Source organism: Embiotoca jacksoni, unplaced genomic scaffold, assembly GCF_022577435.1.
Source record: "Embiotoca jacksoni isolate LCO1_2020_lvr unplaced genomic scaffold, fEmbJac1.0.p SCAF_3, whole genome shotgun sequence".
Lineage (NCBI taxonomy): Eukaryota > Metazoa > Chordata > Actinopteri > Embiotocidae > Embiotoca > Embiotoca jacksoni.
Window position 1 is genome coordinate 9,141,644 of NW_027185381.1, and position 24,505 is coordinate 9,166,148.

At 39.2% G+C, this 24,505-nt stretch overlaps 1 protein-coding gene and 1 non-coding gene across 6 annotated transcripts; one reads left to right on the forward strand and one right to left on the reverse strand.

The window, feature by feature from the left end:
* Positions 1-1,710: 1,710 nt before the first annotated feature.
* Positions 1,711-1,784, reverse strand: trnat-agu (transfer RNA threonine (anticodon AGU)). The gene has a single exon. It is a non-coding gene; the product is annotated as a tRNA-Thr (tRNA).
* Positions 1,785-2,783: 999 nt separating this feature from the next.
* Positions 2,784-12,461, forward strand: pus7 (pseudouridine synthase 7). 5 transcript variants are annotated; one of them, XM_069162687.1, is made up of 19 exons: positions 2,784-2,877; positions 3,087-3,224; positions 3,492-3,587; positions 3,738-4,040; positions 4,134-4,218; positions 4,625-4,741; positions 4,885-5,029; positions 5,513-5,530; positions 5,843-5,954; positions 6,074-6,151; positions 6,299-6,427; positions 7,111-7,236; positions 7,339-7,400; positions 7,491-7,651; positions 8,085-8,211; positions 9,388-9,489; positions 9,931-10,060; positions 11,369-11,460; positions 11,885-12,461. In XM_069162687.1, exons 4-19 carry the CDS (start codon positions 3,748-3,750, stop codon positions 12,019-12,021), a joined length of 1,914 nt encoding a protein of 637 aa, XP_069018788.1. In that variant the 5' UTR covers positions 2,784-2,877; positions 3,087-3,224; positions 3,492-3,587; positions 3,738-3,747; the 3' UTR covers positions 12,022-12,461. The 5 variants fall into 5 exon arrangements, with proteins under 5 accessions (XP_069018788.1, XP_069018785.1, XP_069018790.1 ...); XM_069162684.1 differs by lacking the exon at positions 3,492-3,587; XM_069162689.1 differs by lacking the exons at positions 3,492-3,587; positions 5,513-5,530.
* The last annotated feature ends 12,044 nt before the right edge of the window (positions 12,462-24,505 follow it).

Sequence of the window (24,505 nt, forward strand, 5' to 3'; positions counted from 1 at the left end):
GAAAATGTGTACGAAGCATCCATGTTTTAGAATTTGTAGCTTCTTTGCAGCAACATCCTGATTTGAGACACTGTCTACTGTAAATTGTCTTTATTAACCAATCATCTGAACATATAGCGATTCCTTCAAAGTCATCACAACACCTATTATATGAGTCTGGAAAGATATGAATGTAAACTGCAACTTGACAGGTTGTTGGAGGCAGACAACTACGAGGTGATAATCGTAGTTCTACATAAATAGGGCTTCCCTACAAGTTGAAGTCTTTGCAAATTAAAAACAAAACCTGTGGTTGAGACAACTGAGATCTTAGCACAAAGAAACAATCATGATATGACTCAAAATTGCATCAAATGTTTGTCAGTGTTTTGGTAAAAGTATTTTAGCTGTAGCCTATGTGACCTGCACAATCACACCAATTGGTAACAAAAAAATGCTGAGTTGAAAATAACCCAATTTGGGGTTTTTTTGGTAACCAATGGCTGGGTCAAAAAGGGACGAACCCAGGCATGGGTTATTATAAACCAGCAGGGTTGGGTTAAGTATTTAACCCATCATGTTTTTTTTAAACAAAAATGGGTAAAACTGATTACTTTGTTGAATTAAAATTAAAAAAAATTGAAGCAAACAATGGGTTAAAAAAAATACAACCTAAATTCTGGGTTGTCAGTTACACTTAAAATTGTACATATTGAATTTCAGTTGACTTTTGAACTAAAAGACACATCAATAACATTAAATTGTTATGAAATTATGACACAAGCACATCATGTCCCAACAATTTTTTTTTTATTGCATCAAGCAAACAATATAACCAAAACTAATTTAACATTCCAATACATGTAATTATAAAATGAATACAATGGTATTGAAATATATCAAATTAATATAATGTTCCTCACACTAAACTTTCTTTTGGTAAACAATTGTGCTTTAAATTGTGTCAAAATATGTAAAACGTTTGACTAACTACCTCACAATTGGTTCGTGCTAGCTACGAGCAAGCTAAGTGCATCTTTTTACATAGTTTGACGATAGTTTTGAAGAATAGCCAACTCTCGCTTGTTGGCGCTTTACCATTAGTGTTAATGGTTAATATTAGTCTCAGGTAGTGCTCGCTGTTGCTAATGTCAGCTAGCACAAATTAGCTATTGTTGAAAACTAAGTAAAGCTGTGTTAAAAGGAAGAAACCAACCAAGCTATTTTGGATCTTATTATTATTATTATTATTCATATTACAGTTTTATTGACTTACCTTTTCCTGTGACGTGTTGTGGCGAAGTGGCTCGAAGTAATTGGCATTAAAATGGTGGACTTCAATCATTATGAGTCATCTCCAGCCCAGTGGTTAATATTCATAACCCCACTTTGGTTAAACCAACCCAACAGTTGGGTTATTAAAATAACCCAGAATTTTTTTTGTGTGAAGAGATGGGGAAAAAAAAAAAAAAAAAAAAAAACTGCATAAAGACGGTTGCATCCAAATTGCCTCAATGTTTTTAACAGTAATTGTGACATGCAGTTACATTTCCATTTTCCATCTTTTCTTATTAATGAATATCTGCTCTGACTTGAAATCTACTAATCAAGAAGTGGCAAAGTCATCATATTAGTAAAATGGCCATTGAGAAATACATCATTCCAGTTGAACCTTTAACTTCATACTCACGTCATCTCGTTTGAAGCAGTGTGCAGTCCAACCCTGTGAAAAGGCACCGCTGGGATTCGAACCCAGGATCTCCTGTTTACTAGACAGGCGCTTTAACCATCTAAGCCACGGCGCCTGTGGTGGTTGGTGAACCTGATAGTTTTATGTAGTGACAGTAGTAGATATGGATCGAACCCATTGATATATTGGAAAATTAAAAAAAAAAAATTAAAGTACTGTCAACAACTAATGGCTGCAAGTGAAGGCAATGACAGTGGGCTATTAAATTCAACATGAAGATCTCTTCCAAGCATTTTTAAAGATGTAGGCAATATAAACTATTCCACTGGATAAGGCCCAATGATTTGGGTCTGATATGCTCTCTCTAAAACAAAATTTCAATGAAAACTACGCATAGGTCTTCATCTACTGTTTGTGATTCATTCAAAATTTTACATTTGTGAATATATTTCATTTGTAGAAAATGACAGGAGAAAGTGAAGAAAATGTTATTTAAAGAAGTACTTAGTGGGAAAAAATGTCTAATAGTATTGAAATAACATTATGTAGTATTTAATTAGATAAATATGACTAATTAAAGTATTTGGTTTCTAAATACAAATGGATTATATTGATATTATACACTGGGTAATCTGCTAATTATCAATTAATTGTTTGGACACCTGAACCATGTTAAATTTGTCCAACCGGAGGTCCAAACCGCAACATTATTAGACATAAATTAAAATAATTAATACGTAAAAAGTAAAAACAGCAAATCCCCTCATCTGAGAAGTTGGAACTGTAAATGTTTTAGCATGTAAAATATCATATAATTGGTTATAAAAAAAATATTTGTAGCCTTAAATTGACGAGTAAACTAATCAAGGAATTACTCCAAGTTTCCCTAATTTTTTTTTACTGACATTTTTTTTTTCATCTGTTTAGTATGGGAGAATCTTAATCTGTAAAGTAACTAAACATGTCTCGAAAATTTAGTGAAGTAAAAAGTACAAGTACATGGTGTGTTTCCTGTTCCTCGCAGTCTGCCGACATAACACGAAGGCAGCGTAACTCTGTGATTGACAGGCCCTGTGAACCAACCATTTGCAGGGGGCGGGCTCTGGGGCAGGAACTGTTTCCGTAACCGACCCACACACACACACACACGTGTGAGAAAAGCTGGCGTTCATTGCCGTCCGCCCTCTTCTGAATCTCACCAGCCGCAGGTAAAGTTACATCTGAATCGTGGCTCTAAAATACGGCGCTTTTCGCTTTCTCCACACCTATTTTTCAGTCCACTTTTGCTCGTTAAAAACATCATTGCCGTCGACGTTAGCTAGCTTTTTTTTTTTTTTTTTTTTCTCTCGGAGAGAAGTCGCCTGCGTCTCTTGCTGATCTGTGAGTGGCGTGTAACGTGTTCATTTTGTCCTGTAAGCGCCTGCGTCGAGCTCGGGTCCGTCAAGAGGTCTCTGCAAGTGTACAGCAGGTGGTGGAGGAGGAGGAGGAGGAGGAGGAGCAGCAGGAGTGTTTCCCAGATCTGCACCCGTCTCCTGCTCCCTCAGCCTCACGAACAGTAAGTCGGTAGCATCGTTTTCTAGGCCATTTAATGCAGGCTGGTCATCACTGACTTATCAACATACGGTTGTACTTTGCGTTGATGTCAATGCAGACAACTGCAAGTACGGCTTTTGTAGCCTGTTACTTTGGTTGTGTTTGACTTGCTGCATGACATTCACTCTGTTAACTTGATGACGTCAACGAAAGGGGCTGTTCAGTGTTGGTAGACTTGCTAAAAGTCACAAATGTTCTGTACACTAAATATCCTGTTCCCTGGTTTGAGGGCAGCGAGGCACCTTTGTTGTCGTCTCTCTTCTGTCTGCTGCACAACAAAGGCCAAACTCTGACCTTTCTGAAGTCTGTGGGAAAAATAACGCAGGTGGCCGAGGACATACAGTACACAACTGCTATGAGTACTCCTGCCAAATTTTATTTGTAAAATTGGTGGATTGTCCCTTAGCTGATGTATTTGCTTGTAATGTGTTAAAACGTTGTCCCCCCCCCCCCCCCCCCCTTCCCGTTGTCCCAGTTTGGCTCTGATGGCTGAATCCGAGCCCGGACCTGCCCCTGCCCAGGTTGGGGAAAAGAGAAGCTGCCCGGAGGATGAAGAGGAAGACACACCGTCAAAGAAACCAAAAGTTGAGAATGATCACAAAAACGGAGGTCCTTCCCACCAAGATGGGGAGGAAGAGCCAGAAGGGGGAGCAAGTGATGGAGAGGAGGATGGTGAGACCTTTGCTGACATGATGAAGCACGGCCTCACTGAGCTGGATGTGGGCATCCTGAAGTACGTCAGTGACCACGAGGGCTTCTCAGGAATCCTAAAGGAAAGGTTTGTTTCTCCTTCAAGAGCCAGTAGATGATTTGCCTTAAAATGTTTTAGTCTGATTTGTATAACAGGTGATTTCTTGTTGTTTTTACTCAGATATTCAGATTTTGTTGTGCATGAAATCAACAAGCAAGGCACGGTGTCGCATTTAGATGACCTCTCTATACCAGCAGAGGCTGAGGTAAGATAGCACTTCTCTTTATTATATTTAAGATTTGACCAACATGGCTGCTTATGTAAGTGGACTGAAGGGGAGTTTGTTGACTTATTGAAGCCAGTAAGAGACAGAACTCGTTTTAAACGTGTCCACAAGTCTCACAGCGCTTCCAGATAAGTACGACCAATCTGTACAATGCTGGAGTACGATACACAGCATTCACCCTTACCTACAAGTATGGAGCACCAAGTGTGAAAGCAGCCTCTGATTCCTCTTGCACGTACACTTGGCTATCCAAATCATTTTAAATGTGATGTTGACACAGTTCACAACACACGCAGTAAAGACAACCTTGAACCTGTGTTTTCAGATCCCTGAATCAGATCAGTTCATGCTGCCTGAGGTTTTTGTGATGTTATTACTATTTTAGGAAGTCCCAGAGGCTGAACAGCAGTCAAACGATATCGAGGTGCTAACTGAGGAGCAGAAAAAGGAGCTCGGTGAGCTGCAGTTCTTCAAGAATAAAGAGGGCAGTGTCTCCATCGAGGTGAGTTTACAGGAGTGCACCCGTCTTTTCAGAATAAAAACACCATCATTTAAAAAGATAACATCCCTTCAAAGTCATTGAGACTTTTTGTTTAATTTATTTTTTTTATGTTAAGTTCTTACTCATCTCTTTAACATCTGTAGGTGTTGGATGATACTAAAGAGAAACGGACGCTGGTCCACAAAGCCATCAAGACTCAGTTTGCCGGTCTGGAAACAAAGACAGAAGAGAAGGAAGGGCGCAAGTTTATAGTGGCGTACCACACTGCTGGGAAGAAGGCTTTAGCAGGTATGTGGAGAGGAAACACAACCTGAACTCTGGAACAGTAGATTCATGTAATAATCAAAGGATTTACTGCATGTCCATCTTACTTTTACTTTTATTCACTGCAGCGCATGTCGTCCAGAGCAGTAAATTACAATGCATGCACATGTGCACATGCATGGTCAACACACCTGCATGATTCTGCTCAGATGTGGACTCGTAGTGGTTTAAAAACTGGCAGCGTTTTGGTTCCTGGACCGACCTTTAACCTTAGTGGAATGCTCTCATGTAGGTTTCGACTGAACAATTTGAAGGACAGGAGAGATTAGCAGAGCCACATCGGTGGAAAAAAACCTGCACTTGTGTTTCATAAACCATTTAAGTAGCACACTCCACTCTCAGGCCCATGCATGAGGCCTCACCCCTGACCACCCGTCCCACGCTCCATAAGAATCTCTTTCTTAGTAACGTTATTCTATCCTCCTTTTGCTCTTCTCTGGTGGATAGAGGTCAAAACAGCTGCAGGTAAGAACCTGTTCTCCACACAGCACAGAGAAAGTGGTAAAACCCATATGGAGTTAGGTGTTGGTTGCTAAACATGGTTAAATTGCTCTGTGTTGTAATATCGGGTTTAATTTTTTTCTCCATCATGTGTTGCAGTAGTAAACAATCCGGATAACAAACTAGGTTTTTGGCCCACTGCTCAGAAATATTTGGAAATAGAGAGTCTGTAAGGTTATTGCTGAAATATTGGGAGACCTTTTAAAGTGATTTGTATTTTTCAATTGAATTGAAAACTGTGTTTTTCATTGCATTTTTTTCTGTCTCCATTAAAAGCTCCAAGGAAACACTTCTGGCCCAAAAACCGTGGTAGTTTCTGCCACTTTGTCCTGTACAAGGAGAACAAAGACACCATGGACGCTATCAATGTGCTGTCAAAGTTCCTCAGGTCTGGATGTAGCACTTTTTATTTGCCTATTAATCGAATCATCTAATAATAACGGAGACAGAGGAGCGCACAAACAGCCAAATGAACTCACATGTGTGTAATGACACATCCCTCTCTAGGCTTAGACCCAACATGTTTTCCTACATGGGAACCAAGGACAAGAGGGCCATCACTGTGCAGGAAATAGCGGTGCTCAAGTGAGTGTACAAAGCTGTGAGCAAATTACTGCAATAATCAGTGCTTACCTTCTTTAATTTTCTGCTGTTACTGGGTAGATAATCTCTGGCGTGCCAGCTTGTTGCACAGGATCAATTATTCAAGTAACCTTTTCACTGTTCACTCAGGATCACAGCAGAGCGGCTGTCTCATCTCAACAAGTGCCTCATGAACCTCAAGCTCGGAAACTTCTGCTACAAAAACCACCCTCTGAAGCTGGGAGAGCTGCAGGGAAACCACTTCACTGTGGTCATCAGGTCAGAAGATCCTTGTATACATACAGTGCGTTACATTACTGTTGTTTGGATGCTGGTCAGCTTTCAGCTGTGGGCATTAAAACAAGAGCATGTAAAGCTAAAACTTATGTAAATATTTTCTCAAAAACTGCTTATAAGCGATTGTCTGTCACGTTTCATAGACGGTACAACTGTCTCACTGGTGTTTTGCATTGTAATGAATGGGTCACAGAATTTCATTTAAAAGCTCTTCAATTGTTAAACCATGATGCAGGCTCAATGGAGCTGAAGAAAACCTGCGTCTGCGAGACTATAATAAACTAGTGTCTCGGCGGGAATCTTCTAGTGTAATCGTGATGTTCAGTTAATTAAGTATGACTACTATATTTGTGCTTGATTTATTAATGACTAGCATTAACTCTTCAGGTCAAGCACAACCGATACTCTTGATTTTTTTGTGGCCGATACTGACGTAAGAGAGTAAAAAAATACACACAGACAAATACAACAATTTTCATTTTCCCCAAGCATCTTTTTCCGCATTATGTCCTTTTAAGAAAAAGTTTTCATATCAGCCAACATACATGATACCGGTATATCAGCGATTGGCTAATATTTGCCAATAAAATCAGTACAAACTAGAGGGAACTATGGCCGGTTTGTCACAGCACGCTGTTTTATTTCATGTTTTATCTGGATATCAGGAACATCTCAGGAACAGATGAGCAGGTCTCTCAGGCCTTGACATCCCTCAAGCAGACAGGCTTCATCAACTACTATGGCATGCAGCGCTTTGGCACCACAGCAGTGCCCACACAACACGTTGGCAGGTGAGGTCACGACACGGAAATACGTGCATAACTTCATGATGTGGCATAATTTGCCAGGACAGTAAACTGAAGTGTCCTTCCCTCCTTTTTTGTCTGCGACAGGGCCATTCTGAAAAACAACTGGAACGAGGTGGTAGATCTGATCCTCAAACCTCGTCCCGGAGGTAATAAACTTTTCTCACTCTCTTTTCCTCTACCTGTTAAGCGGTTCAAATGTGTTTCAAACTTCCCATCATCTTGTTTGCTTCTTACAGCAGAGAAAGAGTTTTTGGTCCGCTGCAGGGAAGAGTGGGCAAAGACTCAGGACCCAGAGGCGGCGCTAAAAAAGCTGCCCAACAAGCGCTGTGTGGAAGGACAGCTACTGAGAGGCCTGTCTATGTATGGCAAGAAAAACATCGTCACTGCCTTTGGACTGGTTAGTTTTCTGTCAGTAATGCCGTTTGCTAAAGTAAATAAAACGGGAAGATTGTTGCAGTTACTTATGGATTTAAAAAAAATATATTTTATTGACTATTTGAATGTGATGTGTAAATATATGTCTGTGAAGAGTACTCCACAGATTTAGTATTGCAGTCACATAAAATGATCAAACTCACAACAAACAGTTGAAAAATATGGGATGCTGACGCATCAAAACTGTTGCAGTTGAACCAGAAACTTCGCCTTTTTATTCCACAGATTTCCCAAAACCTGGTGGCTACATTACCCACAATGCTCAGCTGTTGATATTTTGGTCAGGGAATCAGATCAGCCACAAGCCTCAAGAAATTAAGAGCCAGTTTGTTCAAGTGACATCAATATTAATGTTGTGCTCTTACTGAAGCTGTTGCCTCTTTGCTCTTTTCCAGATCCCTCGTAACAACCGTCTGATGTACATCCACAGCTACCAGAGCGTGGTGTGGAACACCATGGTGAGTCGCAGACACGAAGCCTTTGGCCTGAAGGCTGTGGAGGGGGACTTGGTGCTCAGAGGAAGTAAGACATTTTCCTTTTCATTCCGTTGCCTAACACCTGATTATTAAAGGACATTGTTGTTTGGTTTTTTTTTTTTTTTTTTTTTTTTTTTTTTTTTTTTTTTTTTTATACATGTATTTGTACAGGCTAATCAAACGAGATATAATCTGTTTTGGCAATATTTATAGGTGTTAGTTGGCTGATTTTTTTTTTTTTTTTTTTACCTCATTTACACTTACTGCAATACTGCAATCTCTGTCTGGAAACCTTGTCTAGTTAAGTAAAACATGTTAATACAAGGTATAAATGCATGCAGACTGTATCGTATTTACTGTATTTGGAGGTGGTCAGACCAGCTTTGTGATCCAACACAGATGTAAATACAGTCTGTACAGAGTGACCAGATTCTGCAAAAACACAAAAAAACAGCTAGTGAGTAGTCACCTTCCTCTGCCAACCACGGCAAAAGCTCCAGTTAGCTCCAGTTTAGCAACGTAAAACGAAATGGAGCCCCCAAAGTACCTGGGACACTCAATCAGCCAGCCCACCTCACTCACTTGCACATTGAGATCGGATCAAATTGCGGCACAGTTGAGATAACGGGACGCATTTTAATAGCAGGTGTAAATGCAAAGACCCTCAGATCAGATGTCAGATACAGATCACATGTTACCAGCAGGTGTAAGTGGAACATTTTTTACCTTTGGACAGACCAGGCCGAGCAGTTTTATGCCAAGCTAAACTAAAGCTGGTGGCTGCAGCTTCATATTTCGTTTTCACATTTCGATTAGAAATGAGAGCGTTTCCAGCTACCCTTCTGTAAGAAAGTAAACGAGTGCAGTTCCCTCTGTGCTGAACCACCGCCTTCACCAGAGTTTGTTTAAAGAATGACAAATTGGTTGAAGGAACATGTTTAAAAAATGTTTTCAAACCACTTAGGATTATTTTGCAGTTAAAAGCAAGTAGTCTGCTTGTTTCTACCCAGATAAAGTCTACAGAAAAAAGCAACTCTCAGCCAATATTTTGTGTTTTTTAAACAGTCAAATAATATGATTGGTCATCAAAAATACACGTGATGTCATCAGACTTCAATTGCAAGTGTTATTCAAACTGCATTTTTAGCTTTTGATGACATATTTCCTGATGTTATATAGGAAATATTGACCTCTGATGTTTGTCTCTGGTGTGTTTCTGAAGCCAAAGCACACGTGCTGTCTGCAGAGGAGGCCGAGAGTCACTCCATCCATGACATTGTGATGCCACTCCCTGGGTTTGATGTCATCTACCCGTCTCACCACAGTAAGAAGTGGATCTGTGATTTCAAGTTCATTTATTTGTATGTTACATGAAAAGACGGCTGAGAAAAACAACACTGGGTGGTTTTAATGCTGATGTGTGTGCAAATGAAAACACCTGGGTTTTTTTGTACACACAAGTTTTTTTGTTTTTTTTTAAACTGTCAGCTTAAATTGATAAAAAAGCCAAATGAATTCATTCCTGATGAAAAACATCCACCTTTAGGTTACAGATGTACCCCAGTTCTCTGATATCATGAGTGAGATACCGAGATTTGAAAGAGAACAAAATATAGAAGTAATGAGTGGTTTAACAAAATCATAGAATCATTAAAAACCCAACAAATTAAAGTAAACTTGTAACAGAAGGGGAAATGAAATATACATGTAGATGTGAGAATGTAATCGTGTTGCGTTATCGGTGCTGTTTGTATGTTTCTGTCAGTTGGTAAAGGTTACAGAGAGCTGCTCTCTGCTGACGGGCTGGACATCGACAACATGAGACACAAAGTGAAGGACTACTCTCTGGCTGGAGCCTACAGACGGATCATCATCAGACCCAGTGACGTCAGCTGGTTAGCACACCTTTAAATCATACAGAGCCCCAAACATTTGATCTTTTTAACAAGCAGAATGACTTTACAGAGTAATGGGCTGTCTCCGCAGGAGGCGTTTCAGTCGTATTTTTAACTCGTCTGTTTTACTGCACGCGACAGAACAATAGACTTCTATGTTAATCAACAGCTGTCTACACCACTGGCGCGCTGGCTCACATGTCGCATGCATAGCTGCCACCCGAAGCATATTTTTAGGCTTTAATTCTATTTTTCTCTATTTTATGTGCGTAACTACTGTCATTATGTATTGGGCTCAAAATGCAGGTAACCTACGCTCAACACTGTCCCTGAACGCCTCCTGTGTAGTGTCGCGTCGGGCGGTCGTGTGTGTCGTGCTCCGTACTTCCTAGCCTTTCTTCCGTATCTGTTCATCTGCTATTTTCATCTCTATTAGCCTGACTGGGGTGGGGCAATATAGCTAGCACTTCCTGGAGCCGTACCGAAGCCCTCCCTACCGTGCCAGGAAGGGGAGGGACTTACAGGGATGGTCCGGCCTTGTCTGGAAAATACCACTGCCGCGAGGCCCTCTGTGTGTCGATCAGGTCTCGGAGGAGGCAGACTAAGATATTTGGTTCACCACGGAACAGAAATGGAAGAAACACAAAATGACCATGAATCGCCCTCGGCCCGGGGCTCCACGCAACATCTCCCCTCGTGGCGTATCGATGATCAAGAGAAAGGTGGGGGATCAGCCCAGAACTACACGGGAGGAACTTGTTAAAGATCTCAAGACGGCTGGGAACACGGTCACCAAGAAAACCACCGGTAACACACTACGCCGTAATGGATTCAAATCCTGCAGCGCCCGTAAGGTCGCCCTGCTCAAGAAGGCACATGTACAGGCCCGTCTGAAGTTTGCCAATGAACACCTGAATGATTCAGAGAAGGCTTGGGAGAAGGTGAGGTGGTCAGATGAGACCAAAATCGAGCTCTTTGGCATCAACTCGACTCGCTGTGTTTGGAGGAAGAGAAATGCTGACTATAACCCCGAGAACAGCGTCCCCACCGTATGTCCATATTAGGACTGGCAAAGTTCCACTTTTGAGCCGCTTGCGCAACAGTAGAGACACAGACGGAGCACTCACTACTCATGTCAGCTTTGTGTAAAGACATGGTGTAACACTACCACTGTGAAAACAACGATGCTGTCATTGTGTACTGCAGTACACTTTGTTTTAGCATTGAGCCTTTTTTCTGTAATTTAACATTTCACAGCGGGCGGTGTATAAACCGGTGTGTTGTGTTATTTGTGTTTGTCGTGTGCAGGGAGGTGATCCAGTACGACGACCCCAGGATCTCTCTGGTGCACACGGATTTTGAGAAACTGGAGAACAAACCTGCTCCTGTCTTCAACAAAGGTAAGCTCATTGTTGGCCTCTTTGGTTTTGTTCCAGAAGTGTGAGTGAAATGGGATTTAGTTCAGACAGCCACGTTCAGGACTGTTTTGCAATTGCAGCCATACATGCGATGAAACTAAAGGACACAAATGAGCACACATGCCCATATACATGTATCCAATACATCAGGCCCTTTAAAAGGCAGCTCAGAGGTGTTTAAAAAAAAAAAACCACGCCACACATTTAAAACAAAAACTGAAAATACAAACCAAGTGTGTAGTGTAGCTCGGCTGTAGCAGGTCTTTGACGTTTCCCACCATAATGAATGTGGCACAAGAAGAAAATCTGTTTTTGGAGATTTTTTATTATGACAAAATAGAAATTAAGTATGAGAGTTCAGGACGCACACAGCCCGATCCAGTTCTTCTCTCCTTTGTCCCGACAGAGGGGAAGTACCGCGCTCTGCGGATGGAGTTCTCCCTGCCTCCGTCGACCTACGCCACCATGGCAATCAGAGAGGTCCTCAAGCTGGACACCAGCATCAAAAAACAGACGCAGCTCAACACCACCTGGTTCAACTGAAACCAAAACACTTTCAGGCACAAACTGGACTGCTGCTGCAGGCTACATACTGTTCTGAGTGTTTTTATGTTGTATTATATATAGTATGTGTGTGTAAGAGCAATTCGGTTCTCTCTGAACCCAAAGGTAATTTCTTTGAAGTACAAAGAGCAACAATTTATCATTATTCAATTTTTTTATCATGTTTTTACAGACTCTAAATTGTTTCTGTGCTGCAGTGATTCGGCATATTTGGACAGTGAACCTGGTGCGTTCAGGGTCCTCACACGTACAGTAATTCCTGCTGCTGGGTTGTACAGAAATATGAATTTATTATTTTTTGTTGCTTTAAGCTAATAGTGTGAATTTGGAAAAACTCTTGAGACAAGTTAAAATTGCTAAAAGGTTTCACGCAGTGTCTGTCTGTGGTTCTCTTGTATAAAAACCTTTCTTCAGAGTAATGCTGTGTTTTATTTAGTTCTTCTCCTCTCATAAAGAAGGTTTAAGACTTTATTTAATATCGCAATGAAGCCATTATCTTTCTAGTTTTCCCACAGGGGCCTGGTTGTCCTCATAATGTGACTAAGATCACATTAACACGGTCTCCCTCTGCTGGTTGTCAGAACAAAATATCCTGCGATTTAATGTATTTTGGGCTCTTAGCAGCCTGCTGTTGATCTAAACAGCCACTGATGAGCTGACCATCTGGCACTGTGGCATATGCCAGCTGGCAGGTTGCAGCTGCCCCCTCAAACTAATCAGATCCTTCAACCGGGGGTTATGTCTGCCCTCCTGGGTTTGGATTATTTCTCTGTATTTATGTTTCAGTGCTGTATCTTTTTTTTTTTATGACCTGCTGCAACAAAACACAATTCAGGAGACCAGATCCTGATAAATAATTCAGAGCACTGCAAAAAAGATAATCTTTTTTTTTTATTTGTATACCGTACTTTATCTAACTTAAATTGTCTCTTGTTGTTGATATTTGATGTAACAGTTCGAGATCCAGCTCTGAACTAAAGTCACTCCCGACCACAAAATGTCCGAACAAAGAATTGCACAAACTGCAGCTCTAAAAAAAAATAAAAAAATCAAAATCAAAGTTACTGCTGTTTTCTATTCTGATCAGCAGGGAAACACATTATTATCCAACTTTAAGTGAAACTCTTCTAAAACAGAATGACAATGACTTTGGTTTGTGCTGCATTTGTATGCTCAAGTTTTACTAAGAGAAGTCCATAGTGGTGCTGCAGTTGAGAGGCTGAATGGGAAAATGCAAAATTATTGGTCCAATCTGGTCTACACAGGCTGGTGTAGCTCCTCGTCATTATGTGGAGGATCAGTTTGCATATGATAAAGCGAATGAAGAGCCCAACCACGCAGGCTTGAGTTTTTCCATGATGCATTAATTCATAACCAAAGCTAAGATAAATCAATTTTTTTGGTGAACATATCAGTGTTGACATTTGGGAACACAGTGTGTCACAAAATCTAAGATCAAAAATCCAAACAGTAGTTTTCCAGACCTTTCAACCAATTTGTAAATGGACCTTTTTAACTGGGAGTGTTTAGTATGCTGTGTATAGTTTGTTTCAGTGAAATACACAGCTAATAATACACAAAATATGATGGGTTCAGTAAACAGGAAAATCGGGGTGAAAGTGGAGTGAAGTGAAGAACACTTGAGGCCCAAAATGGAAAGTGTTGACTATTTAAAACATTTTCTAAAATGTGCAAATTATTTTAATCAGCAAATCAAGAATATGCTAAAATATAGCCAGGAGCAGCAATGATCCGGGTCCATGAAAATTGCAAGCAGTAGAAGACGAGAAGACTGGAAGTAAATCACATGCACATATAGCAACATTGTTGACTAGTTGTACATGGGCAGGACAATGCAGAGGATGTCCTGAAGAAAAAAAAAGAGCTCTGTAGGCCAGAGGGGTAATATATTGTAATTGTTTGAATTTTGGAATTGTGAATATAACGTCACGGGGCAATAAATAATTGGTGGTGCAGCGATTAGCACTGTCGCTCACAGCATGAACCTTCGGGGGTTTGAACCCAGGGTTCGATGTTTTTTCTTTTTCTGTTCTTACAAAAGCATATACTTTATATCATTATATAAATTGTCCTCTTCAGCCACTCTCAGGTACTTAACAGTAACTGAGGTTCGCTGCATTATCTCATGTTAAAAAGTCAATTTTTGAAAATGTATTAATGGGATTTTGGGGGTGAAGTTTGTGGCAGTTCAGGCAGAAATCCAAGAAATTGGTCAATATCAAATTCATTTTGAATGATTCACAAATATAAGTTGAATCTTCAAAACCAAAAATGAACAATAAAGCTGATTTTAAAAAGCATTTTCACAGTCAAGTATCTAAAAAATAATCATTTAATTGTAAGGATGGACTTAAGAAAATACCACTTAATATCCTGCATGTTTGTTTGAAGCGGGACATGAACCTCGGACATTTTGCACCACGGGAAAGAGCTTTACTGACATTGTGCATTGAGGCTATGACTTGAGGATCAATGAAGTTATTTCTTTTCCCGTTGTTATTTTATATAATTTTTGTGCCTTTATGTATCAGAGAGCTAACTGCTAACATCAACCAATAACAAAAATCTCTCAAGCTGGCTAGCTATGTGCAAAATAGGTTCTCAACACACTCGCACGTCTGTCTCTGGAAGATGCACAAAAGTTTGGTTTTTTTTACTTTGCATGTTTTTAAGTTTACAGACATGTTTTGTTTTTTTTGGTGTTTATACAATTTGTTTTTGAGTTTGTGTCATTGCTTTTTAGGTTCGAGGTAGTTTTGCTTTTTTATTTGGTTTTAAAATGTTTTTATTTATTTGGCGCCTTTTGGTTGGTTATCAGTGTGTGTGTGTGCATTTTGTATTTTTAGTTGAGATATCACACCTCCTACCTTCAGCGGGACTCGGACTCCCGTCGTGATGGAGTCATTTCCGGCTCTGAAGCAACGTTGCAAACCAACCGGACTATTTTCAGCGCTGAAGAACCGACAGGTGGGTTAGTTCAACACGTAACACTGCTTCTTCGGCAAGGTCGGGATTGATGGTTCAAACTTTTGGTGAAGTTTAATCAGATGTTTGGGGAAATAAAAAAAAATGTTGTCCATAGAGTACAAATTACAGGAAGATATTGAATATCACTGCAGACTCACAGTTTTACCAAAACAACCCTTTTGAAAATGATACCTCATATCGAAAGACTGTCTCGGTCAGTTTTGGGAGCATTTGAATGAAGATTTGTGGAGTCGTACATGTTAAGTGATTTTGCATATTTTCACAAATACAGCGACTGACTTGGATGGATGGGTGAATTTTGGTGAAGTTTGGGGAAAAAGTCAAGACTGGAGTAGTTTTTGTTGTCGACACTTGAAACGCTTCTAAAAGTCAAAATGTTGGAAATATAATTCTGAAAAAATTTGCATATGATTGGGATGATGTCAGGTAAATTGTCAGATTTTGGTGAATTTGGAGACTATAAAAACTATTAGGTGGGTCTGATAACGTTATATTAGATAGGGGTCAGATCTAGCAGGATGTGAGTGTTTCTGAAGAAGAAAGTCATCCTTTATTGTTCGCATAAAATCAACGGTTAAATGAATTCCAAAGCATCTGGACCCACTTCGTACTCCGACGTCTCCTGCAGGGATCTAAGCAGAGGTTACTTTTCATTTAAAATTCTCCACTGCTGCACATCATCAGTATGTAACCTCTGATGTGGCACGAAGTTGTTTCATTATGTTTTTATACCGACAATCATTCTTTTATCTATTTATACTTTTTAAAGGAGAGAGTTCTGTTTATATTGTCTCCTTCTCTTCTCGTCTTCTTTCTCTCTCTAAAAGACAAATGGTAGAAAAGGAGAGATAACAGTTAATTAACAGGTTCAGCAGCCAGAGGAATGATCTTAATTATTATCCAGAGTTTTGATATTAACTTAGAATATGCAGTTTTTGCTCTTAAAATTGTATTCATTTAATAACGAGACCAAACTTGACAAAAACGTTAACAAACGAGGACAAATTAAGGAAGGTGGCGTGGGACAAAAAACAACTGAAATCACATTAAATTAAATGTCCTGCTGTGTTTCCTGATAATAATTTAGAATGAGTTCAAACTTACCTTTTTAAATAAGATGTTTGTCGTCCTCTTGTCTCGTCTCAGGCTCCTCTGCACTCTTCTCTCTCTCTAAAAAACAAATGACAGATATGAGGGAACAACAGTTAATAACTCCAGCAGTCATGTGAACACAACAAACATTGATGAATAGAGAAATACTGAAAATAAAATGGAATAAATGTATAATTTTTAAATGAGAGAAGGCAGTTCGTGCTGTCTGCTTCTCTTCTTTTGTCGTCTGCTCGTAGTCTGTAGGTGTTTCTGTTAAATTGTTTGTCCCACTCTATAAAACAAATGACAAAAAGAGACAACTGAGATGGTTCTAATTCTTGTCTTGTTCTTCTCTTTCTAAAGACAAACATCTGAAAAAAAAAAAAAAAGACAACAGCTAAGACCTTCAGGTATTTCATATTTTATACACCATAAACACAATATACTTAATATTAAGAGTCTTTGTAAACAACTACTTACTAATTTGTTCATTCTTGGTGTCGTGTCAGATCAATCTTTTTTTAAGGGATCTCAGCAGCAGAGTTCACCATAGTTTCCAGGGGGTTCGAACACAGGCCAGCTCCAAGAAATAAAGAAATGTGCCAGACACACTGACAACGCTGACCCGTGCACTCCACTGAACATTCATATGGTGTCTCATGTCCTCAGGCGCCTGGTGCCAGACGCTACCAGGCAGCCGGCCAGCCCGGCCAGCCCGGCCAGCCCGGCCACACACACAGGCTTTCTGCAGTCATCTGTGGATCAGTGGTGTTGTGGCTCTGACTCTGTCTCTGCTGCTGAATCTTCTCAGCTGTAAACCTCATTCTTCACTCAGACTGAAGTCCGAAGCTTCATCTGGACTGATGACGAGTCAGCAAAATGAAGCAAAGCCGGATGTGTCTTTGGCTGAAGAAAACACAGTCAGGCTTTTTTGTGAATTGAAGAAATCCATCTGAACTGCAGGCAGACTGTCTCAACACACACTGATTTAAGAGGCAGCTGAGATTTCCCAGTTGATCCTGAAGACACTTGAATCTTCTTTAAATGGGTTCTCAGCAGTGAATTCCTCGTAGCTCTGCTGGGCTGTCCAGCATGTCGAAAAAACACAGGTCAGCTCCAAGAAATAAAGAAAGGTGTAAGATGCACCAAAAACGCTGACCGGTGCTCTACAATCAACAATCTTAGTCAGGGGCCCTGGTGCAAGACGCTACCAGGGGCCTCACCAGCCCGGCCAGACGCACAGGCTGGCTTCAAGAAATAAAAAAATGTCTTCTGTGAATCTGCCAGATGCAGAATACAAAGAGTCAATCATATGTACAAGTGATCCCTCCAAGCCTATGAGTCCAAAACTGGCATTAGGAAGGTGGAAGGGATCGACCAAAAGTGTCATGATAGAGTCTGCAGCTTGCAGTTCCTTGAGGAATGAACAGATCTCGTAATGTGTTCATGAGAACCGTCAGAGCATCCCGTCACACTCTGAGGCCTTTTGGAGGTGGAGACGTTCTGCTGCATGTCTCTTCCTCAGGAGCGTTCCTCTTCCTGGGAGTCGGTGCACACTGCGTAGACTCTTTGGTGAAGCGACACAGGACAAGACATGAGGACTTGTCCGTCTGGAAAGAACAAACAAGGAACACGAGTCACATGACTGTGAGGAACAATGTGAAGATTTCTCACTACTACATGAATAAAATCAGTAAAACGTGACATGAAATCTGTCTAATTTTTACACCGTTGTTAACGTGACAATAAAAAATTGATTACAAAAAAAAGAAGAAAATTCTTCTTTCACCGTGACGCTGATGTCATGGTCTAGAAATATTTCATGAATAAATATTTGAAATTTATTGTAAACTTTACTGAGGGACCAAAATTAAAAAGTCCAGCAATAATAGTCACATGAATAAATATTTGAAATGTAAGTACTTTAAAGCAAAAATGAACTGAAAGGACTGATGTGCTGGGGAGAGATTTAAAAAGAATCAAGATCAACGCTCCATGTTCCCAGCAGACGGCGGTGTTTGTCAGTGTGTGTGATAAATGAAGACAAATGGTAACGTTTATTATCAACTTTACTGAGGGACCAAAATTAAAAAGTCCACCAATAATAGTCACATGCTATTCATATTTAACACTCACTGTATGCCTGCTTTTATAATTATTTTAGTACAGCAACAGTCTTTAAGTAATGGTTGCACCCCATATCAGTTTATAAAATTCTTTAATTTATGAATTCAAAAAGAGACTTGGTGAGAAAATTCACACTACCACAAGTCTTGAGCCACTAAAAAAAAAAATATATATAACTTTTCTAATTAAACACTAGACAGATGCACAGAGCTGTGTCACCTGGCCACAGTAACAACACTCTGCATACGGTAGCCACATAATATGTAACGGTAATTAAACCATGCACCAACTGTGAAAACATCTGGACCTCATTTTTTTTTTTACATCGCCTTATTTTACATCATAATTGACGGAGGTCCAAGCCCATTAATCCCCTGATAGTGTGCAGAGGATTAAAAGTGGGACACTTAACTCAGTGGGATGTAGCTGAGTACATTTACTCAACTACTGTATCTGACTTGAAATTTGTGATAGGTTACTTGTACTTGACTATAGCTACATCTCAGAGGTAAACATTGTGCTTTTTACTCCACTTCAGGTTTTACTTGCAGGTTCAGCTGCATGTTACTTTTTGGAAAACAACTTTTCATCTGCTTCTAGTCCAATGAAAACCATGTATCTCCAAATTTTGAGATTTTGAATTGACATTTTGGGAGGATTAAATGTTCCTGGATTAGGTGAGAAAATTCTCCCCATTTTTGAGCTGAAATAGGTTATATAAAATCCTCATGGGTCAGCTGTGTGATGTCACAAAGCTGAAAACGGGACTGTTGTCTATACTCGTTGTTTTTTTTGCACTGCAATAATCTTATAGACTATAATGGATTACTGTAGTTTAAACTAACCAACAATAGAGGAAGTAATTTAAATTAGCACTACCTTAAATAACTGCAGAAGTAAAATGCACAAAAAAGCAGCAATTTTAATCCAGAAACATCAGATATAAAGTAAAGTAAAACACTGACAGCGAGCATTTACTGCATAGTGTGTAGTTTTAGGATACTTTTCATACTTTAAGTGTGCTACATTGTGCTGACATTAGTCACGTAACTTTATTTAAGTAAGGTTTTGAATGCAGGACTTTTACTAGTAATAGAGTATTTTTACTTTGTGGTATTGGCATTTTTTCTTAAGTAGCCTTAAGGACCTGAATAGCCTACTTCTTCCACCACTGACTGAACTTTTATTCCTATAACTTTACCGTTAACTGTGACTGCAACGCCTCTAATAAATCCAGACACTTTAAATGTCAGAGCCTGGACTTGGTGCTCTAACACCACCGGATACATTTCAATCTAGCGTTAATTATGAAAACATGTTCCCTTAGCCACTCATATGCGCCGAGGTCGACCACGCTGACGCCAGACGTCGGCCTCCGACTTGTCCCATATCTAACGTCGTTTCCATGGTGCATGCAGCACCCCAATTTTTTTTAGGATTTTACAAAAAATGGCCCAGTCGCCATCTTTGTCGTATACTTTCAATGTTAAACTCGACAACTTTACCCAAGTTGAAAAAACTGTTTTTCACAAATAAAACATCAATATTTATAAAAAAAAAATTCAACTGGCAGGTTCAATTTTAGTAGAATCCATCGTTTCTGATCATTTTACTCTGAAATAATAAGTTTTAAAGTGGGTGTAAAAATGTAATGATGTTTTTGTGAAATATTTTTCAACAAACCAAATAAAATGACTCATATTTATGATTTTAAATATTATTTATTATTTTATTTGACTTACTGTTTTACATTGTGACTTATTCGATATAGATGTTCAGTAAAAAAATATTTTAATTTGGCTTGCTGGCCTTAGCTAGGCTTGCTCTGTGGGGTTTTACCATAGCAGTCATCCAGCAAACGGAGGATGCCGACGGTCAGCAGGTGTTTCTCACGGCGGAAGATGGAGGCCATGCTTGATTAACTTGAATAGCTGCTTTCTCACTTTCGGGTTTCAAGGCAAAACTGAATTTTTTTTTTTTACTTTTAATTTTTTTTTTAAAACTTTGACAGTTAAAGAGTTGCGCTTGTCAATAATTCAGCTTCTGTCAGTAAGACTCAGGTGCCGAATGACATCAGAACTTTGCGAACTGCTTTTATAGAAGCAGCTGAACACGTCGGTCATCACTATGACAATAGGATGTGGGTTCCAACGAGATGACATTGAGTTTCCTTCTTTTTTCATACAAATTTAACTACCTTACTATAGCCTACAAATACTTCATATTAACATATTTACTGGTCAATGATCAATGTACTCCCTTCACACAGAGAATAAAAACTATTTAAAGTTGTCATTTAAATGTTGAGGTCTTCATAAATTCTTCATGTAGTTCAGTTGGGAAAAAAAGTCATCTTTTCTTGTGAACATAAAAATCAAAAGTAAAATTTATTTTAAAGCATCTAGCACCATCTCTTACTCAGACGTAATACAGGGATGTGGAGATTACAGTTTATTTAAAAAATCTCCACTTAAACTCCTGCAAAATCCCATTTCGCTCCACATCACCACTGTGCAATTTCTGATGTGGCAGTTGTATTATTAAGTTTTTATATGTAACCGGGTGATATAATCCAAGATTTAAATACTGTATGTGCAGGAAATAAACCCCAGTAAATTACATTTTACGATGGAGCACAGCTGAAGTACATGTTGGACTTTCGACAGCAGTGTAGTTTTACTGCTTCACGGAACAGTGTGGGCACTGACATGGCAAAGGAGGCTGGGGAAATGCAGGAAGTACAACATAAAACGTTCTTTTGCTCGTTGTGGATGTGCTTGGCAAGGAAAGAGCAAGGAAATTATGAATAATCCTATGTTAAAGAGTGATTATTTAGTAAAATGAAGCAATATGTTGCCTAATTTTTGTATGAAGCACTTATCCAAATCGACATTTTGTGTAATTGTTGGTTTAAGATCACAGATGCTGGTTGAACGTACAGGGGGATGGGGAGGGGGATGGCAGAATAATATTTGCATTCACCTAATGATTACAACATTGTAATTGTATTGTCACATCCAGCCACATATTTCATAGTATAGTGAAAAACAACAAACATATCAGTCAATATCATTAACAATGTTGACACATAGAAATTAAGTGAAGAGACAACATCTGTGTGTCTCATACCATTTTAGGCATATTATGCAAATCCTTATCTTCTTTCCTTCCCAAGTAGACAAACCATTGCCATGTTTGAAAAGCCATTAACCAGGCCCAGTTTCACTCACAGGAACAGTGAAGTTCCCAGACCAATAATTATGAGACATTACCAACTCCATGAACTAACTGGAAACATGCAGCAGCTGGATGTGAATCCAGAGTTGAACAGCTAAACATCATTTGAAAGCAGAACCCATCATAAATCTTCCTGAGTAAACCCTAAAAAAACCAATCTAACTGTGACATTATGTGATTACAGGAATGCAAACAGAAAGCTACTTCAACAGCATGAGCAAGAAAACTTTGCATTTTTACATTTTTATTCAACTGTAAATTGATTCAGTGTCTCATTGCATCTTGTGAAGGGCTCATTGCATATGAGGAAAATGATCTTAGTTCAAAATGTAAGATACAAGTCTTCGAAACAATCCAAGGCCCCCTGTAGGGTTTGTGGGGTAAAAAATAGAGCTTCCACTGTTTTGTCTTTTTGGTTTACTGTCACTTCGTTTAATTCAAACTTTTTTGAGAAAAAAGAAATTCATAAGAGTAACCTTTCTGAAGCGACGAAGTCCGTGACCTGTGAGTCGGGCAGTGGAAGCTCAGGCTGTGCATCAAAACTTTGTTGAAACCCAAAGAGTATTACAGTCTTGTAAAATTTAAGAGCCTGCCTGGCCTAAAAATAATAATAAAAAAAAAGCCAAATACGTCCACAAAAGCAAAACCCTTCTGGTAGTGAGTTTTAATGAAATCCGAAGAAACAGTGCTCAGTATGAAAGAAATCTGGAAGAGTACTTATTATTTGGACACATTAAATGTTAAAATGTGATGTGATGTCTGCATATTTCAGAAAAGTTACTTTATTTTGTCCTCTTTGCTAAAAATGGCAACCAGATGTTTGATTAATTGTGCGCCTTAAATGACTCGTTCATCTGCTCTGACCTGTATTATTCAGCAGCAGTGCCCTCCTGCCCCTGTTGTTTCCCACTGTGACACTCAGCCTGCAGTTTTCTTCTCAAGGAAATGACTGTATTTACTCTGCCTTTATTTCCTTCTGAGTCAGTAAAGTTGTGTGTGTGTGTGTGTGTGTGTGTGTGTGTGTGTGTGTGTGTGTGTGTGTGTGTGTGTGTGTGTGTGTGTGTGTGTGTGTGTGTGTGTGTGTGTTTCTAGAGAGAGAAAAGACTGAGGAATGTTTTTTAAAAACATCTGTTCCCATAACAACAGGCTGATGGCAGCATGACCTCTGTGGAAACAAACACTTCCTGTTTACTATCCGAACGTCTTCTCTATTTACACTGTAACTCCATGCTGACCTACAGTACCCATTCATCCATCAATCCGTCCAGCCAATGGTTCAGTTTACATATAAGGCTAACAGCAGTTAAGACACCCTTAATACTTAAAAGAAAAGCCAAAATGTGTCTAAAACTCCTTTTACTATCGTCTCTGAAGGTGAATTCAGGAGGCATGTTAATATCCACTTTTCAGAGAAATCATAACTGAAATTAAATTCTATATGATAACAATAATAATGTTTTGCCCAGTGTGGTAACAAAATATTGTTTCACTGGTAGTTTCGAGGTGAGGACACCAAACAGCTGCTTTAATGCATCTCTCTTTTGTCTCTTGTTTCTTCTCATCAATCCACTATCACCATCAAAAATATTCATCATTTTATGTCCTACTGTAAAAGTTTAGTGTTTGCTCAGAGATTAAAGGACTGTTTCATGAGGAGACACACAAAGAGGCTTTTTAAAGCAGAGATATTTTGTCACGGTGGAGCCCTGGAAGAAGCTGCAGCTGTGAACTAAACTTTAATGGCACTATAAACCAGAAGCCAGCGGGATCTGCAAATGAAAAACAGCTGATACAGAAACTGAATTTAACTTTTTGGCCATAGTGTCCAGATACCACTGAACCCCCCCCCCCCCCAAAAAAAAAAAAAAAAAAAAATTGCATAACAATTAAGTAGACCATTGCAAAAGCATTTACTGTAATAGCAAGTTACAGGCAGTTACTGCTCAGTGGGAAAATAAGTTGATTTATATTCCACTCCGTATCCACTTATCCAAAAAATAACTCATACTTCATTCTCCAAGTGGCCATATTGGTTTACATGCCTGTACTTGCAAAATGTTCTGCAAGGAAGACAATTTGCAAGTAAAAGAAAGAAGCCCTCAGGCCTGAAATGATGCGGTCCAATAGGACTAATAGCAAAATGCTTCCAGACAGTGATACATGTAATCTGACATTTTACTGAAGTCAAAGCAGGAATACCACAAGAGTTCTTTGCTGTAAAGTACTCATATATAACATGTAAAAAGCACATTATGTAGCTGTCTGCAGTAGAGCTAATTCTACTCATTTTCATACTGCAGGGTGGTTTAATTTACAGGATGGATGTTAACTGATTTGTAATATGCTCATTATAGGGTTATACAATCTTTATCTGTAAAAGTAACCAGTAAATACAGTTATCAGATAATTGTAGTGGAGTAACAAGTAACCCTGTTTCTGAAAAAGTTGGGACGCTGTGTAAAATGTAACTAAAAACAAAATGCAATGAATTGCAAATCCCATAAACCCATATTTAATTACAAATAGACCAAAGACACCATATCAAGTGTTGAAACTGAGAAATTTTCTTTTCTTTGGGTGAAGAGTTTTATGAAAAATATGTGCTTATATTTTGAATCTGACGCAAGCAACACATCTCAAAAAAGTTGGGACAGGGGAAACAAAAGACTGGAAAAGTTGTGTAAAGATTAAAAAAAACACCTGGTGGAACATCTCACAACTAATTAGGTTAAATGGCAACAGATCAGTAACATTATTGGGTATAAAAAGAGCATTTCAGAGAGGCAGAATCTCTCAGCTTTTAAGATGTGGAGAGGTTCATCACTCTGTGAAAAGACTGCATGGAAAAATAGCACAGAAATTTAAGGATTATGTTCGTCAACGTAAAATTGCAAAGAAATTGGGGACTTTATCATCTACAGTACATTATATTATTGAAAGATTCAGAGAATCTGGAGAAATCTCGGTATACAAGGGACAAGGCTGAAAACCAATATTT

Excerpts from the sequence above, each read along its gene's own strand:
- pus7 (XM_069162687.1), top strand. The coding sequence starts at position 3,748 with ATGGCTGAATCCGAGCCCGGACCTGCCCCTGCCCAGGTTGGGGAAAAG. Across the intron at positions 5,955-6,073 it reads GTGCTGTCAAAGTTCCTCAG|GCTTAGACCCAACATGTTTT; the intron begins GTCTGGATGTAG and ends ATCCCTCTCTAG. Across the intron at positions 10,061-11,368 it reads AGACCCAGTGACGTCAGCTG|GGAGGTGATCCAGTACGACG; the intron begins GTTAGCACACCT and ends TGTCGTGTGCAG.